The sequence below is a fragment of the Vipera ursinii genome, assembly GCF_947247035.1.
Source record: "Vipera ursinii genome assembly, chromosome: 6".
Taxonomy (NCBI): domain Eukaryota; kingdom Metazoa; phylum Chordata; class Lepidosauria; order Squamata; family Viperidae; genus Vipera; species Vipera ursinii.
Window position 1 is genome coordinate 59,668,782 of NC_139515.1, and position 17,041 is coordinate 59,685,822.

Below are 17,041 nucleotides of genomic sequence, written 5' to 3' on the forward strand. Positions count from 1 at the left end.
GGAGATGAGCACCGGCCCCTAGAGTTGGAAATGACTAGCACACATGTGCGGGGGAACCTTTACCTTTACCTTTATTGTCTTCTACCTTCTACATTGTAACATTTTGCCAAAAAGGATTAAAATATTGGAAGAACCCCCCCCCCCCAAACATATATAGTGGGACCAATAAGAATGTAACACATTTTTGTCACTTTTTGGTGGATCGTACACAAAGATATTATCCCTCTGTATAGTTTGGATTTTTCTTCCATGGATCAACAAAGTTATGTTTTTATTTTGTATATTGAAAGATGCAGATGTATGTGCAATGGTTCTGCAAGGGCAGCATTTGTGCCAAATATTCCTATCTGACAATTTCAGGGCTTTGATCTACAATGATGTTGTGCAGCTTGTAAGTATCAGTGATCCCAAAGATACTTTTCATGAGGCAACTGGACTTTGTTTTTCTTTGAAGACTTTCACTTCTCATCCAAGGAGCTTCTCCAGAGAATAGAAAGGTCTTCAAAGAAAAACAAGAAAGTCCAGTTGCCTCATGAAAAAGCATCTTTGGAACAACTATGACCTGGATGACTGAGAATCTCCATAGACGTTTATCAGTGATTTAATTAGTAACTGAAAATGAAATGCTCTAGTAGTTCATTAATTAAATCAGCATAAATGGAATATTCTTGTAAATTCTTAAAGCCCTACGCATTCCAACAATTTTTATGTAGTCCATTATTTATTTATATTAGATTACACTGAATAACTGCATGTCGCTGTGGGGCATCGGTAATAGACTTGTCTAGAGCCGAAAACTGGGCAGGACCTGTAGATCGCAGTAGGCGTAGTCAAGCTGTTGCCCCTCCCCCCCCGCACCTCATTAATCTCAGGTATAGCCTTTCATTCATTTATATGCGCGAGGGCGTACATATTTGTAAACAACCTTTAATGTAAACTCGCACTTGACTATCCCATGCATATAGATGTGGCCACTCCTTCAAGAACACGTTAAGGGAGAGATCGTATGGAGAGAGTGGCGAACCCCTTTCTACGCCTGCAAAGACCGGAAGAATCTTGGTTTGCATCACTCATTCCTCTCCGGTTTTGACAATCCGGCCTAAGATTTCGTAAGAGTCCGGATCAGCCAAGCTGCCGTGGGAGTTTTAGCGCAAGAAATCGCGGCCAATCCTCCGGAGCCCTCAGGCAGGGCCAGACGTGTTGCCAGCCCGCTTTCCAAGGATCACATGAGCAGCTCTCATCTTCCTAATTGGTTCCTTCGAGGGCCGACACCTCCGGCGGATCGTAGCCTTCTCGCTGCTGAGGAGTTACGGCCGCCGAGTAAGGAAAACGGGGTCGACGTGCAAATGGCCGATAGCTCCGGGAGTCCGCCGCGCATTCTCTGCCTCTTTGACGTGGATGGGACCCTTACCCCGGCTCGGCAGGTAACTCGATCGGGAACCGTCGCCTTCATCCCTCCCACTTTCGCGATCGTCCTCAGCTCGTCCTTGAACACCTTTGCGGAATGAATGGGGACCGGGGGATCCCGGGAGCCTGGGCGGTCGGGCGGGACCCTGAAGCGTACCGCAGAGCAGTGGCGCCGCCTGAATCCGAACCTGAACCTGGGAGCACAAGGCGAGCCCAACGGGAAAAAGTGACGCTTCTCCTCTTCTGTCTCGTTCCCGCCCTGATGGGAGGCGGTTGCGAGAGACCCGATGTAGGAGCTCAGTTGCCTTCATGCGGGGGGAAGCTGCAGATTGCCCGGGGTAGGTTTTTCAAAAGATTTCCATTCGGCGCCGATTATGTAAGAAATGTAAAGAGGGTGAGCGACTCAGATTGGAGAGATTAAATCCGGAATGTTTTACAGTACTACGGTAGAGAGTAATTTTCATTTGAAGCGAACTCAAGCCCCCACTAAGCCAAGAGAGTGGCGTATATAGGTTTAATAGGATCAACCAAATGTATCCAGAAGTGCCCCTATCAATCCAGTGTTATCTAGGAGCAACGTAGCCTAGATCTAGGATATAATTGTAGTCCTCAATTTAAAACTGCAATTGAGCCTAACATTTTGGTTGCTAAGCAGGACAGTTAAGTGAGTTTTGCCCCACTTTACGACCTTTTTTGCTGCAATTGTTAAGTGAATTACTGCATTTGTTAAATTAGTAACACAGTTGTTTAGTGAATCTGTCTTCCCCATCGACTGCTTATCAGAAGGTCAGAAAAGGTGATCACATGACCTCAGAACACTGCAATGAACCAGTTGCCAAGCATCCAAATTATGATCGTGAGGATGCTGCAACAGTTGTGTGAAAATGATCATAAGTCACTTTTTTCTGTGCCACTGTAATTTCATACACTCAACAAAAGGTTGTAAGTCGAGGACTACCTGTAGTGCAAGTGCAGCACATCTGGAGGTACTATAATGGGCTGACTATTTAATACTTAGGTACATTCATTCTAAGTATTGCTTGGAGATTTATATCTGTTACTAGACAACCCAAAACTGTTGGGTCATTGTTTCAGATATTTCCTTACCTAAACAGAGAAACCAAATGGCAAAACATGCAGGCAAAATATCAGTTGGAGTGTGAGCAAATTGCAACTTCCTGTCGGCTTCCCTATTGAGCTTCCTGTGGGAAGCTTGCAATGAGCATTGGAAATCTTCCTTCTCCCTCTCTCCCTGTTCCTTACTTCCTTCCCCTTTTCCTTCCTCTCTCTCTTCCTTTATTCCCTCCTTTGCTCCTCTTGTATTCCTTCATCTCTGTTCCTCTCTACTTCCTGATGGCTGGACTGCTGAGTACCATATAAATCTGCACTGTATGAAAGTTTAATTCTGTTTGTCTGTTTTGAGGCTATTGCAAATACCATTCTTCTAGTGACTTTTTTCTTCAAATATATTAGTTAGAATTTTAATCCATTCACCTGTATGGCAGAGCTAGCAGTACCGGCAACCAATTTTAGTATAATGATTGAAAATTGGAAGGGACCATCAAGCCTTATTCGGTACATTTCCAACAAAATGCAACTGTTGGAAGAAAATCTTCATTGTGGTTGATCCAAGCTGGGAATAAAAATGGCAATTGCTTTGGGAAGAAGGTTGTAGTTTATTGAAGAGGTGATCCAGACAGGAAGATGGTCTGGTAGAAAAAAGGACTGAACACATGTAGGGAGTTGGTTTTTATACCATCTGGAGCCTTTTGTTTGGAGCTGCTTCCTGTTCCTGTTTGAGGCTATTTCCTGTGTCATGAACTTTTGACCTTCTGGTATTCTGATGGTGATGGGTTAATCCTATTATGTCCAAAGGTCATGTCCTGCTTCCCTGGGGCTGGGGTATGTAGATTTTAGGTGTCTGTCTTCTTAATCTCCCAGCTGGGGGTCTGCAACCTTCCTGGATTTACATCTCCATTTGTACAGAACTGGTTTCAGCTTTGGGGAGGGAGACCTGGGGCTATCAAGAAAAACTGGGCATGTTTTCCTGCCTCTTTGAGGAAATATATTTTTCTGCCCTTTCAATATTTCCCTTTCTGGGGAGCTGACTTCTCACACAACAAAATGACCTTCTTGGTATTTTAATCAGGATATCAATCCAGCAAAGAAATGGATGAGGGAAGAGTCATGCACAGAATAAGTCTTGATGGTCCCTTCCAACTTTCAGTTACATTTAGGTCAAATTCTGAAAAACAAAACACTTGGACAAATACAGTAGTATCCTGCCCTTTATCAAGGCGATCAGCACATCATTATCCCCAACCATCATTTATTTTTATTTTATTTATTTATTTATTTATTTTAATTCCATTTATATCCCGCCCTTCTCCGAAGACTCAGGGCGGCTTTACAAGCTTAGCAGTAGCCTTCATTCTATGTATATGCCTGCTTATTAGGGCTTTCACACATACCCCCAAGCGGCATTATTACAAAGTCAGCTTAATTGCCCCCAACAATCTGGGTCCTCATTTTACCTACCTCAGAAGGATGGAAGGCTGAGTCAACCTTGAGCCTGGTGGGATGCGAACCTGCACTAATTGCAGGCAGCTGGTGTTACTTAAGGAGGCATTAGCCCACTGCTCCACCAAGGCTCTTATTTAGAAAGAATATATGCTCAGCACGAACTTATTATTCCCTAATCCCTCTAAAGTCCAGAAAACCAAAATCATTGACCTGAAGCAACAAAAACCATGACAGAATAGAAAATGTGACCTAGGTAATACAGCAGTGTCTGTTGTTTATAAAAGAACAGTAGTTAAGAATGAGATAGAAGGAAAAATTGGCCATACATTTCCAATCTCCCTTCCCTAGATTGTCCAAAGTTCTTACATTTTATTGTTCTTCCACCATTTCTAGATAAGGGTTTTCTAGCCTACTGATTACAATTTATCTGGTGATTTTAAACATCAGTTGCCCTGGCTTATGAATGCTTATTCCAACATGATGGACTTATTTGATTTTAACACAGGATCCAAAGTTTTGTGCATGTGTCTGTTTCATAATTTCAGCATGTTGCTATCCATAGGTTTCCGTAAGAATCTCTCTTTTTCTGTTTCCATCAGAAAATTGAGCCTGAAATAGCAGAATTTCTTCAAGAGCTGCGTAAAAGAGTAATGATTGGGGTGGTTGGAGGCTCAGACTACTCCAAAATAGCAGAACAGCTTGGAGAAGGGGATGAAGGTAAGTAAGGCATATTTCTTTTATCTCACTTAATTTTTATATTACAGAATTTTTATTATTGTTTGGACATTGGTAGAGTGGCTGCATATTAGTGTCAACTCATGTTAGTGAACCATAATTCAAACAAAATGTAAACTTGTGTCAAATTCTCCTATAGCAAGGTTGCTCTAAGTATCCTGGACAAGTTATTACTTTTAATGTAAAGATTATTAAGGGTTTCAACCAAGAGACTGGGCATTCCTTCCTATGCAAATGCTTTAAAGTCATAGAACAAAGCAGCAAAATTGAGTTTTAAGGCTATTGGGCACAGGAGCAGCTTTGCAAGAGGTCTTCCTGTACTCTTTTCTTGAACTTATGTGGTAAACTTTAAGTTTAAATATACAGTTCTGCATACCTAACCAGAAAACTCAGGTGAAAAAAATCAAGGATAGAAACACTCCAGAATGCAGGGATGTAGGAAACAACAGAAACTTGCAATGTAAATTTTAACAGACTAAAGTAACTTTTAGAACAGAAAAAGAAATCATGAGTTTTATTTTTTGTAACAAGCAATCAGTCCCCCACCTGTAGCCTGCAACAATCTAACTACGGTTGGAAAATGTTAATATTCCATGCTTACATAAATTTCCATGAAAGGGCTATATTGCTTTCCAGTCCAAGTTTCCAGATACACCATTAAATTAGTGGAATTTCACTATATGCTTTCAGTTTAAGCTAGATCCAATGGAATAAAAAAAATGGAACAGTTATTATGTGTTCCTGTGTTCCACTTAGTTATCATGTTGTCAGTAACAAAAACAGTACAATATCAGATTCTGAATCCTTCCTTCAAAGGAAAGGCGAGAACTCAGAGTTTAAAGGGATATACTGCTCTCTGCCAGTTTAGCACTCCTAAAATTATTAATGAGCATCACTGTTTACACAGCTTTTTTAGAAAAGCAGTGCAAATAGAATTCAACTAATTCCTCCATCTTGGCCTCTAGCCATTTGAATGCTGAAAAGAGTTGCATTAATATTTGACTGATTTCTCTTCCATTGATTTTTTTCCCCTCAATATCTTTACTCTCCCAATAGTCATAAACAAGTTTGATTACGTCTTTGCAGAAAATGGCACTGTGCAATACAAGAATGGGCAACTAGTCTCAAAGCAGGTAGGGCTAACCTCTTTGTTTCTCCATTGATATTACAAATATTTTCCTGCCATTTCTTTTCACATGAAATCACTCATAGGGAGATTATATTCAAAACCCTTTCAACTCATCTGGCTTCACATAGGAATCTGAAATAAAGAATAACCTTATTTTTAAAAAGGGCATGGATAGTTTTTGTTGCCGAACTACTATTTCCACCAACCCTCACTGGTGCATATAGTGACTTAGTTTGCCGGGAACTGCAACTCAGTTATCTCTGGATGACTATTAAAAGAGTATTGCATACCATTTTAATAAACCTCCAAAGGGAAAGCAAAATCTCAATGAATGATGCCTGAAAAATATTATTTCATAATGTAGTATACCAGATATATGTTTGAAGGTTATAAATTATTTTATTTCTGATACAAAATGCGAGATAATAGAGACATTAAAATTATATTTAATAAGACAACATTTTCTGATCCATCATCTGCTAAATGTGCTATAACACTCAGAAATGGCTGGACTTATTGAAAATTACAGCCCTAATTGGATTTTGAGGACACCAAGTCAAAGGAGGCTGTTTTACGATTATTATTTTCCTTCCAATCCTCTTCATCCAGATATGACAATCTATAAATGTCATTGATTTTAGTACTACTGCAGAAGGTGAAAATGTTTTTTGCATCTTAAAATTTGCTGAACAATATTTTAAAATGTCACCTACCTTGACTTCTACTCCTTTTGGCAAAAGCCTTCCTTGTTTCTAATTAACATCATGTATAGTGAAACTATTTGCTGTCTTCTGCTATCCATATCAAGGATCATTTTTATCCATTGTATCCTTTGTTCATAGGCTATCCAGAACCATCTTGGAGAGGAACTTTTGCAAGAGCTGATCAACTTCTGCCTTAATTACATGGCTCTTCTAAAGTTGCCCAAGAAACGGTAATGCACTTTTCTTATATGGGTATATGAGGATTTTATTTTACCATATAATATATGGAATTTGGATCACAGGAAAAGAAAGAAATACCCAGCTTTCTTTTTCTAGACAAGGAACAATTTGGAAATAATAGAAAATACTTGAAGCTTAGGTTTTAGATTTTGGCTGTGGTTTGTACTCCAAGCTTATTTTAATATAATTTCTGAACATTTCATTACCAAACTTGGTAACATCATCAGCATTTGTCCTATTATCCTTAGCTTATCAATGTCCTATGTGCCAGTGTAGTTAGTTGGTCATGTGATTGGTTGTTTGTTTGGGGGTATATTTGAATTCTGAGCAGCTGATTGGTTCTCCTGATTGGCACTTGAATGATCTGGTTTCTTACATATTCATATGTTGGGTCTAGATCAATATGCTTGTTAATTGCTCCTTTGGTGGAATATCAGGCCTCAATAAATTCACGTGTGTGGTGGGTGTTGGCATGCCCAATAATATTTGTTTCTCCCCAATTGAATTGGTGTTTATCATCAATGTGGTTTAAGATGAGGGATTTTTGGTCATGCCGTTTAACTGCTAGTTGATGTTCATGAACCCTTGTTTTCAATTGCCTTCCTGTTTGCTTACAATTGTTGCAATTGATTTTGTATACTATGTTGCTGTTGTCTTCCTTCTGAATTTTGTCTTTGATTTAGATCAGGGGTAGGCAACCTCGGCTCTTTTATGACTCATGGACTTCAACTCCCAGAATTCCTGAGTCAGCTGACTCAGGAATTCTGGGAGTTGAAGTCCATGAGTCATAAAAGAGCCGAGGTTGCCTACCCCTGATTTAGATAGCTCTTTGCTGAGTGTAAATGTGGGTTTGTGAGCTATCATTATTCCTAGGGGTTGCAGTATTCTGGCAGCCATTTCGAACGTTCATTTGATGTAAGGCAGGACTTGTTTTTGTGTTGTGTTTGGCTGTGTATTTTGTCAGGGTTGGATGATAAGCATCATATTAGGAAATTTTGGGGATAGCCATTGTGGAGAAAAACATCAAAAAGGTGTTTCTTCTCTGCTTTTCTTAATTTGGTGCTGCAATGTGTTTTGGCTCTTTTGAAAAGAGTCTGGATGCAGCTCCTCTTATGTGCAGCGGGGTGTTTGCTTGTCAATATCTAGGAAGGGGAGTCATTGCTGTTTTTCTTCCTCACGTGTAAAACTGATCCCAGTGAATACGTTGTTGAGTAGATGGTGTGTTTCTTCTAGTCTGGTGTGTTTGATGATGATAAAAGTGTTGTCCATGTAAGATACCCAAAATTTTGGCTGGATGGTTGGCAGGACTGCGTTCAAGTGTCTGCATTACTGCTTCTGCTATTAGGCCAGATATAGGTGATCCCATAGGTGTGCCTTGTACTTGTTGATAGATTTTGCCATTGAATAGAGCTCCAAACAACTAATCGCACGACCAACTGACCACACTGGCACACAAGACATTTATAAGCTAAGGAGAATAGGACAAGAAAATCCTGCTGCTGATGTTACCTAGTTTGGTAATGAAATGTTCAGAAATTAAATTAAAACAAGCTTGGAGAACAAACCACAGCCAAAACCAAAAAGGAACAATTTTATCCAATAATAATTTTTCCCCATTTTCTGATTATTTAACCATTTTGTTAGCATTTGTAACTAATTAGCTTATATATTGGGAAGAAATTCTTTAACCTTCCACCCTAATTTGAAAGAATATTTTCTCAAAATTAAGCAATTTCAGTTAATTATTTGGGGTGTAAGTGTCATATTCTGTCATACTGCTAAACTTGTAAGCCGCCCTGAGTCTTCGGAGAAGGGCAGGATATAAATGGAATTTAAAAAAAATATTCAGCCTTCTACAGGAGACTGTTAAGAAACATGGAGGCATGATCTTAAAGGTAGCTGTTGAGATATTTCAGTCTGCATTGATAGGCAATTGCTTTTTAAGTGTGGGAATAGGAACAGAAGACCCTGCAATTTGCCTGAGTCCTTTGAATGGTGTCTGAGATTGGCAGTTGTCATTAAGAGTAAATTTGAAGTAGTTTAACTGTCATTCTCACTTCTCCAATAGTTACTTGTCATGGGAAGATCACGGAATGACAATAGAAATAGGAATAGTTAGCCTTCCAGAAATTTCCTGCTCCTATTCCTATGCTTAATTTGTCTTAAAAATTCAGTATCACTGAAATAACATCACTCAAAAATTCGGTATCAGTGAAATGGAACTGTTTTAACACTGAATTACAGTAACCCAAAATTGAAATACTATGGATTGTCTGAGGGTGCTTGTAGAGGCTGCATGCCTTCTTTAAGACAGAAGTTGCACACTTTTGCTTCAACCCAAAGAGATTTTGAGCCTCTGTAACAGTACCTTCATACCTTATATTCTTCTTTCTCCTTCAAATATACAAAGGGGAACATTCATAGAATTTCGCAATGGAATGTTGAACATCTCTCCCATTGGTCGAAGCTGCAGCTTGGAAGAACGAATAGAATTTTCTGAACTGGACAAGGTAAATACAAGTATTAGGCTGCCCAATGTATTATCAGTGGGGATGTTTTTATTACCAGTATGATGTACAACTGCTTTAGGATTCCTGTGATATTTTAGGTAAAGGTGTATGTAAATCTTTTTTTTTTAGTTTTTATGAACAGGATGTAACTATGCGCAGAAGCTGAAATTGTTGTTGTTGTTAGTTGCGAAGTCGTGTCCGACCCATCGCGACCCTATGGACAATGTTCCTCCAGGCCTTCCTGTCCTCTACCATTTTCTGGAGTCCATTTAAGCTCACGCCTACTGCTTCAGTGACTCCATCCAGCCACCTCATTCTCTGTCGTCCCCTTCTTCTCTTGCCCTCAACCTTTCCCAGCATTAGGCTCTTCTCCAGTGAGTCCTTCCTTCTCATTAGGTGGCCAAAGTATTTGAGTTTCAACTTCAGGATCTGGCCTTCTAAAGAGCAGTCAGGGTTGATCTCCTCTAGGACTGACCGGTTTGATCGCCTTGCAGTCCAAGGGACTTGCAGGAGTCTTCTCCAGCACTATAGTTCAAAGGCTTCAATTCTTTGGCGCTCAGCCTTTCTTATGGTCCAGCTTTCACTGCCATACATTGCAACTGGGAAGACCATAGCCTTGACTATACGCACTTTTGCTGAAATTGTACAAGAAGCTTAATTTAACAGGTTGCTGGAAGATCTCTTTGCACTGGTTTCTGTGGAGAAAAAAGTGGAATTTGGTAAATAAAAATAACTGAAATGTCTCTTTTCACACTTCTAATTGCCTCCACTATAGAAAGAAAAGATACGAGAGAAATTTGTAGCAGCTCTGCAGAGGGAGTTTGCAGGCAAGGGACTGCGATTTTCCCGAGGTGAGTATACTGTAAGAAATTTCTCACAGTCATTTTGGATGCTTTTTAGTGCATTTCATTTTGAGTGGGATTTGGAAAATAAAAATCAAATTCTATTTAAAGGAGGCCTGTGGTGAATATAAAGTGATGTGTGACTGCAGGAAAGGTAAGTACAATTTTAGTTTGTATCAACTGAAGTTTCCAAATCACCGGAAATAATGCTTTTACTTTGTTCAGACTCCATTCCTCTATTGCTTTGGCACACATTTTAAGAATACTTTAGAGAAGGGCAATGGAGATGTTGAAGTCCAATGGAGATAATTGATAAATGAGATGACGGACATTGAGCCATATGAAGAGAGATTGAAGTAGTAGGACATACAGTATATAGCCTTAAGCAGAGAAGGAGACCATTCTTCAAAAAGCTGAAAGGATATCAAAAGAATGCCAAGGCATTCTTGGAATGAAGAAAGGTTATATTCAGGTAGGTATCTCATGCAAGTGGAGCTTTGCACAGCCTGACCCACTGTATATCAGTTCTTCACTTGGCAAAATTTCTTCCTATGGTGCTAGCAGGACACACTGTTCCTTGTGGTAATGGATGCTGCCAACATGGCAGACTTATTTAGGTAGAAGTATTGGGCTACCAATGTAGCAGAGATGATATTCTAAGCACTCATAAAGAAGGCCCCTGCAGTATTAGGGTTAAACTGAATTACATGAGGCATATGCTAAGTCCATCCATGTTAATTAACCTCATGAGGTTAATTAACCTCAAGCCACCCAGAGTTACCATGTGGTGAGATAGGTGGCTAATAAATTTTACAGATAAATGATAAACATGGGTTTATGATAAACATGAGTGTCTCTTGTAGTCCAGCTACATGAGAGCATGATAAAAGAATCCTTTCCCCCATTAGGCATATTGTTAGGCACATTTTCACATATTTTTCTGAAATGTACTTGAACTCTGTACATCATGTGTACTCAAACCAACTGTTTCCTGTTTGTGTCTTCAGTTGAGGGCCCACCACTAATGCCATTTAATCTCATTGCTATGGAAACATTAACTGTAGCATTAATGTGTCTGGAATCAGGACAACACAGCAGTGCAGATCCATGTGTCATGTAAAAAAATTATTTGCACAAAGGCACAGTGTCTAATGCCATAGATAGCAAAGGAAAATTTTGCCACCAGCCCCTCCCAAAAAAACAAAACAAAAACCCAACTCATCTCATTTTCACTTAATTTTCTCTAAATCTGACAGGTGGTATGATTAGTTTTGACGTTTTTCCGGAGGGCTGGGACAAACGCTATTGCCTCAACATCCTTGAAGATGAGAAATTTGATGTCATACATTTCTTTGGAAATGAGACGACCCCTGTAAGTATATGATAAGAAACCTTCTTTTTGACAAGAGCCCAACATGTATAGGACCAAGGAGAATGCTTCCTTTGTTCTTATCAGAATAAGTTCTTCTCAGAGCCCAGTTACCACTATGGCTCACTTCTCTGTGATCTTCAAAGTGTAATTTCAATGTTTGAAAATATCAGTAGCCATACCTGGGAGCCTCAAATATTGCCTGTTTACAAATTGAAGGGTCTCACAAATGCTTCTCTCATCAGAATTTCCAGTGATGAAGGCCTTGTTTGTACAACAAAGCCAGCTTGTATCAAGATTTTGCAAGTCATTCATGCAGATCCTCAGCCTATGATATGTTCTGGCAATCGGGTCATTCTTTTCCATGGACTGTTTCATCCACACATGAAAGGGAGAATTTAGAGACTAAACTGCTTTTTTTGGAGAACGGATTAGAGTTGCTGTAAAAAGGCTTCTTCAGTAGTTCCCCCCCCCCCATTTTTGTCAGTTCTTCCATGGGCTTGCATGAAATGGAAACAGAAGAGCTGCCCATTAAGAAACAGCAAATCTTTCCTAGCTCTTGCTACGCTTTGAGGAAGCTAGCCACGTGCAGGCAGTTGCCTTCCCTAAAGCCTTGCAGGAGCAAGGAAAGGTTTGCAGTCTTCTGACTGGGGCAGAAGGTTTGTCCTGAAGCTGCTACCTTTGCATGTAGGCAGCTGATTTCCCAAAAGCCTAGCAAGAGCCAAGAGAGATTTGCACTCTCCTAACGGCCAGCTGTTTGGGCAGAAAGTTCTGAAAGCAGCTGCCATTTCTGCAAGGAATTGATTTGCTGAAAATAGCAGCTCTTCCAGGATGCGTGGGGAGCAAGCCCAACCGCTGCAGGCTCCTGGTGGGGTGGCATCACGGGGGGGGGGGGGGGAGATGGGGAGGTACTGCAGTGTACCTTAGTTGATCTCAGAGCAAATTACATGGGGATGCTGCAGCTGCCATAACTTAAAAACTGGGCTGTATGTAGCTTTTTTTTGGCGGGGGGAGTCTGTCATAACTTCAAACAGATGTTAGGTGACCAATCATATATTGAAGACCATCTATATGCATTTTTAAAAAGAGTCATTAACTTTTGGATGTGAGTAAGACCCTTTTTCCATCTGTGAAGATTAAGACTTTTATTCTGTTTAAATTTTATTCTTTCTAAACCAGTTCCTAAGACCCTTTGTATCCTTTCTCAATTATTGATTTTTAAATGGACTATAATTTCTCAGGGAACTGGCACATCCAGATTGGCATGGGCTAATCTAAGTCGAGCCAGGTACCCTGTTTCAGTGGAGGCAGGAGGATTGGATATATGTTTTTTTCCATAATTGCTGTCACAGCACTTCCAGCCTCATGAACTTCAAAAGTATAAAGCAGATGGAATAATATTCTTTATATCTTTAGGGTGGGAATGATTATGAAATCTATGATGATCCTCGGACAGTAGGACATAGTATCCACTCTCCCCAGGACACAGTTCGGCGATGTCGAGAGATATTCTTTTCAGAGACAGTGAACAGATCTTGACTCTTGGATCTTCTGCTGCTATTCTTCTTGTTCACTTCATAAAAGCACCTTTTGAATTATAATCAAGGCTTGCCGAAGCCCAAGGCTGAAATGCACTTTGGAAATGGAGGTGAAGTGTGAAAAGGGAAAAAGAGTTAAAGTGCCATCACCAGTTTGTAGTAGTAAGAATCTGCAGAACTGTGACTGCCATATTTCATCCTCCCAGCCCCTAAAACAAAAAGATTTGTTTTAAGGAAACTGTGTCCTTTTTCTAAAACTGTGTGAGAGTAGGAGATAAATAGAAAGCTGGTAATCTCTTCATATATTCACCCAAATCAATTTCGGAGATTAATATTGGTAGGTTAAGTAGTAGGCTACTTCTGCTGGCTGCCAGCAGTCCGGCAGTTCAGTTTTCACTGGCTCAAGGTTGACTCATCCTTCTGAGGTCGGTAAAATGAGGACCCAGCTTGTTAGGGGCAATATGCTGACTCTATAAACCGCTTAAGAGAGGGCTGTAAAGCACTGTGAAGCAGCATATAAGTCTAAGTGCTATTGCTATTAAAGAGAAAGCAACCTTATCTTTCAAAGTATTTTCATATTCTTGAACCCCTAAAATGGCCTGCCATTTTTTTAAAAAATTGGAATCAGGTCTTTTTTCAAGCTAATAATGAATAGGGAAAACACCCCTAAATGCATTACTAGCCATGCAGAATGCAGAGGGAGGTAGAAAGTAAATTTTGAAATACAGATCCTATTGAAAGTGATTAATCATAGACATCACCATTCTCAGCTTTCAGTATCCATTAGAATATTATTCTGTGGTTTCTGATCTAATATGTGAAATCATCTGTTTAAAGTATGACTTTGGTGCTCAGGTTTATTTTATCATAGATAATATATTTTTGGTCCAATAAAGGTACAGTTTGTGTGTTGAGGTCAACACATCTTAGTAGCCTTGCATATTGCAACTGCACTTTCCCACAACTAGGTGTGAGGAGCAGCCCTTGCTTTAGCTTCTGTTGTTAAAATATTGTTAGCTTGCACTTTCTTCCCATTGCCCAGTCAGTCTGAATCTTCAAGCAGGGTTGTACTTTATCACTTTAATTATCCAACCTAACTGTAGAAGTACTGGCAATAGCATTATAACTAAAATAGTAATAAAATCTTTACAAATAGTTATGTAACAACTTGAAAGAAATGAAATAAAGAAATTAAAAACTGGGCTTCAAAACACTTCAGTATTTTAGGATGAATTGCAGTGGTTAAAATGAACATTCTTGCACAGCTTTTTTATTTCAGTGCCTCCTAGTGGTAACTCCTAAATAGGCTTCAAGGTATTGGCAAAAAATAAGTAGAAAGCTTCTATATAGTATTTCAGTGCACAAAAACTGAGAGTAAATTAAAGGATTTATATAGATCTCAAAAACAGGGAGGTTGGATCATGCCCAATTTGTTAATACATTATCAAGCATTGGGCATATGATTCTATTTATCCTGGGAAAGTTGTCTCAACAATGAATTCATTTTTAAACTAGGTCTTTCCCCGAAAATAAACCCCACCCCGAAAAAAAAGTCCTACCCTGATTTGTGGGGTGGGCCTAATATAAGCCCTACTCCAAAAATAAGCCCTAGTTAGGACCCCACCCACTCCGTCCCACTTGGCTGCTGCAATGGGGCAGGAGGCCATGCGGCACATCGCGCTGCTGCCGCCGCCACAACAAGGTGAGGAAGATGAGGCGGTGGAGCTGCCCCACGCGCCCCGTACCTGCTTCCTTCATCCCCCCCCAAGCCAAGCCATTCCTTGCTCCCTTTCATTCCTCTCCTGAGCCGGACTGACATGCTGCTATACGGAGGATGGGCAGGGTAGGCCTAGTTGCCTTCCGCCGTTTCGGAGCCAGGTGGGAGTGGAGGGGCTTTCTTTGCACTTTACCCCACAGATTAACTGCCTGGTGGCAGCCACCACTTTCTTCTCCACCAACTTTCCCCTGCCGCCTCCTTCTGTCAGCCCTCTGTTGTCGCCACTGGAGAGAATGGGGAGGGGAACAGCTCTATGCAGCGATGCAGAGCACAGAAGAGCACTTGCTTGCCATCCTGCATCACCCCATGTCTCCCTTCTCTATTCTGGAAATGGCAGCCCCATTTCCTGCCACTTCTCCTGGCGCTGCTATAGAGCTTGGTGCACCATCGTCCAGCTCCTCCCCGAAAGCAAAAAATTCAACACTAGCCTGCTTTCCAGCTCTGGCATGTTTCTCTTCTGCTGAAGGGAAACAGAGTTTGTGAGACTAAAAAAAGTTCAGTCAGACCTTCCAACTTTGCAAGATTTTTTTTTTTTTTGCAAGGAGGACTGGCGGAAGGAGGCGGCAGGGGAGGCTTGCACTGCCCTGTTACGGCGCAAGCCATGGGAGAGTTGGTGGAGGAGAAAGAGGATGCTGCTGGGTAGATAATCTGTGAAGCGCAAAGAAAGCCCCTCTAGCAGCACACAGCGGCTGTAGAGCCTTTCGCTGTCACTTCTGCCTGGTTCCGAAACGGTGGAGGGCGACCAGGCCTACTCCGCCCATCCTCCATACGGTAGAATGGCAGTTCGGCTCGGAAGGAGAGTGAAAGGGAGCAAGGAATGGCCTGGCTGGGGGTGGGGCTGAAGGAAGCGGGTGCAGGATGCGTGGGGCAGCTTCAACTGCCTTACCTTATGGTGGCAGTGCTGCGATGTGCCATGCAGCCTCCTGCCGCAAGCGGCCACAGCAGAAGTGGGCCTGCAGCCATGCGGGCTCCTGCTGGATGGGGCTGTTGGTGCTGCCACCACAAGGCGAGGCAGGTGTCATGGAAAATATAAGACACCACCTGAAAGTAAGACCTAATGCCTCTTTTGGAGGCAAAAATAATATAAGACTGGGTCTTGCTTTTGGGGAAACATGGTATGTTAGAATCAGCTAAGTTTATAAATCACTGACTTTTTATGCAAAATATTTTTCTAGAATAAAACAGATTGAAAATGTTTTTACTAAAACAATGCTTCAAATTTGAAAGAGTAGATATGCAGTTTTGATAAAGCTCATTCCCCCTTTAAACACTTCTATCAACATAAATAGATCAGGATGATTATTATGGTTTGGCTAAAATGAAATCTTTGAGAAAATGTATTTATAGATTTTTATAGTAATAGGTAACCTTTCAATAAAGATCAAATTGAGTAACAAATAGGTAACAAATTACCAAGCTTTTCTGATATCAACTTAAATTTCTTTTGGGCAATAGAAATATTATTCAGCAGCATGACCCTATACCAATTTTGAGAATTTAATTTAAAACAACCAAAAAACAATTTCAAAATTTTATTGGTTGTGATTGCAATCAGAAATAGAGGATCCACTATATATTTTCAAGGAAGCTTGGGGTACTTGATCTTAGTAATCCTATACAGGAAATAAATTGGCAGAAGTTACGGAAAGAGGCAGAATTTGGCTTCAATGCAAGAAATGCAATGGAAGATGATTGGATTATTGTACAATGCCCAGAGTCATTTTCCATGAGATAGGTGACATGAAAATTTGATAGATTGGCTGATAAATAAAACAAAACATAACCTTCTCGGTACTTTATTCCTGTTAGGCTGCATATACTGGATATATCAAAAATATTCTTTCAAATTTTGGAGGTGTTAAAAAAGTCATTTTTTTCATTTGTGGTAGTCATGCAATAAAGCTATAAAATGGATGCCTTCAACTATAGTACTTTCATAAAACCATGGCACCAATTCAGAGGGTTGAGAGCAGGCATTTCATCACTTGCTCCCTTCTTCATAAATTGTACTGGGAAGCAATTAGGGCATATAAAGTAATAAAAGGATGATGAGAAGAAACTGGTACCATGTTTTCCCGAAAGTAAGACCTGGTCTTATATTTTATTTTTGCCTCCAAAAGAGGCACCAGGTCTTATTTTCGTGGAGTGTCTCACCTTAGGACCATCACAGCCAGGTTTCCCACACCCCAACACCTGTTGCGCCGCTGCTTGATTTCTTCTGCGGCCACTTGCTGCCAGACGCTATTTGGTGCATTGCGCCATTGCTG

The 17,041-nt window shown here is 40.6% G+C and overlaps 1 protein-coding gene across 1 annotated transcript; it reads left to right on the forward strand.

The window, feature by feature from the left end:
* Window positions 1-1,337: 1,337 nt before the first annotated feature.
* Window positions 1,338-13,451, forward strand: PMM1 (phosphomannomutase 1). Its single transcript, XM_083365721.1, has 8 exons — window positions 1,338-1,424; window positions 4,530-4,647; window positions 5,722-5,798; window positions 6,637-6,728; window positions 9,149-9,248; window positions 10,024-10,099; window positions 11,347-11,462; window positions 12,876-13,451. Exons 1-8 carry the CDS (start codon window positions 1,347-1,349, stop codon window positions 12,996-12,998), a joined length of 780 nt encoding a protein of 259 aa, XP_083221847.1. The 5' UTR covers window positions 1,338-1,346; the 3' UTR covers window positions 12,999-13,451.
* Window positions 13,452-17,041: the final 3,590 nt, after the last annotated feature.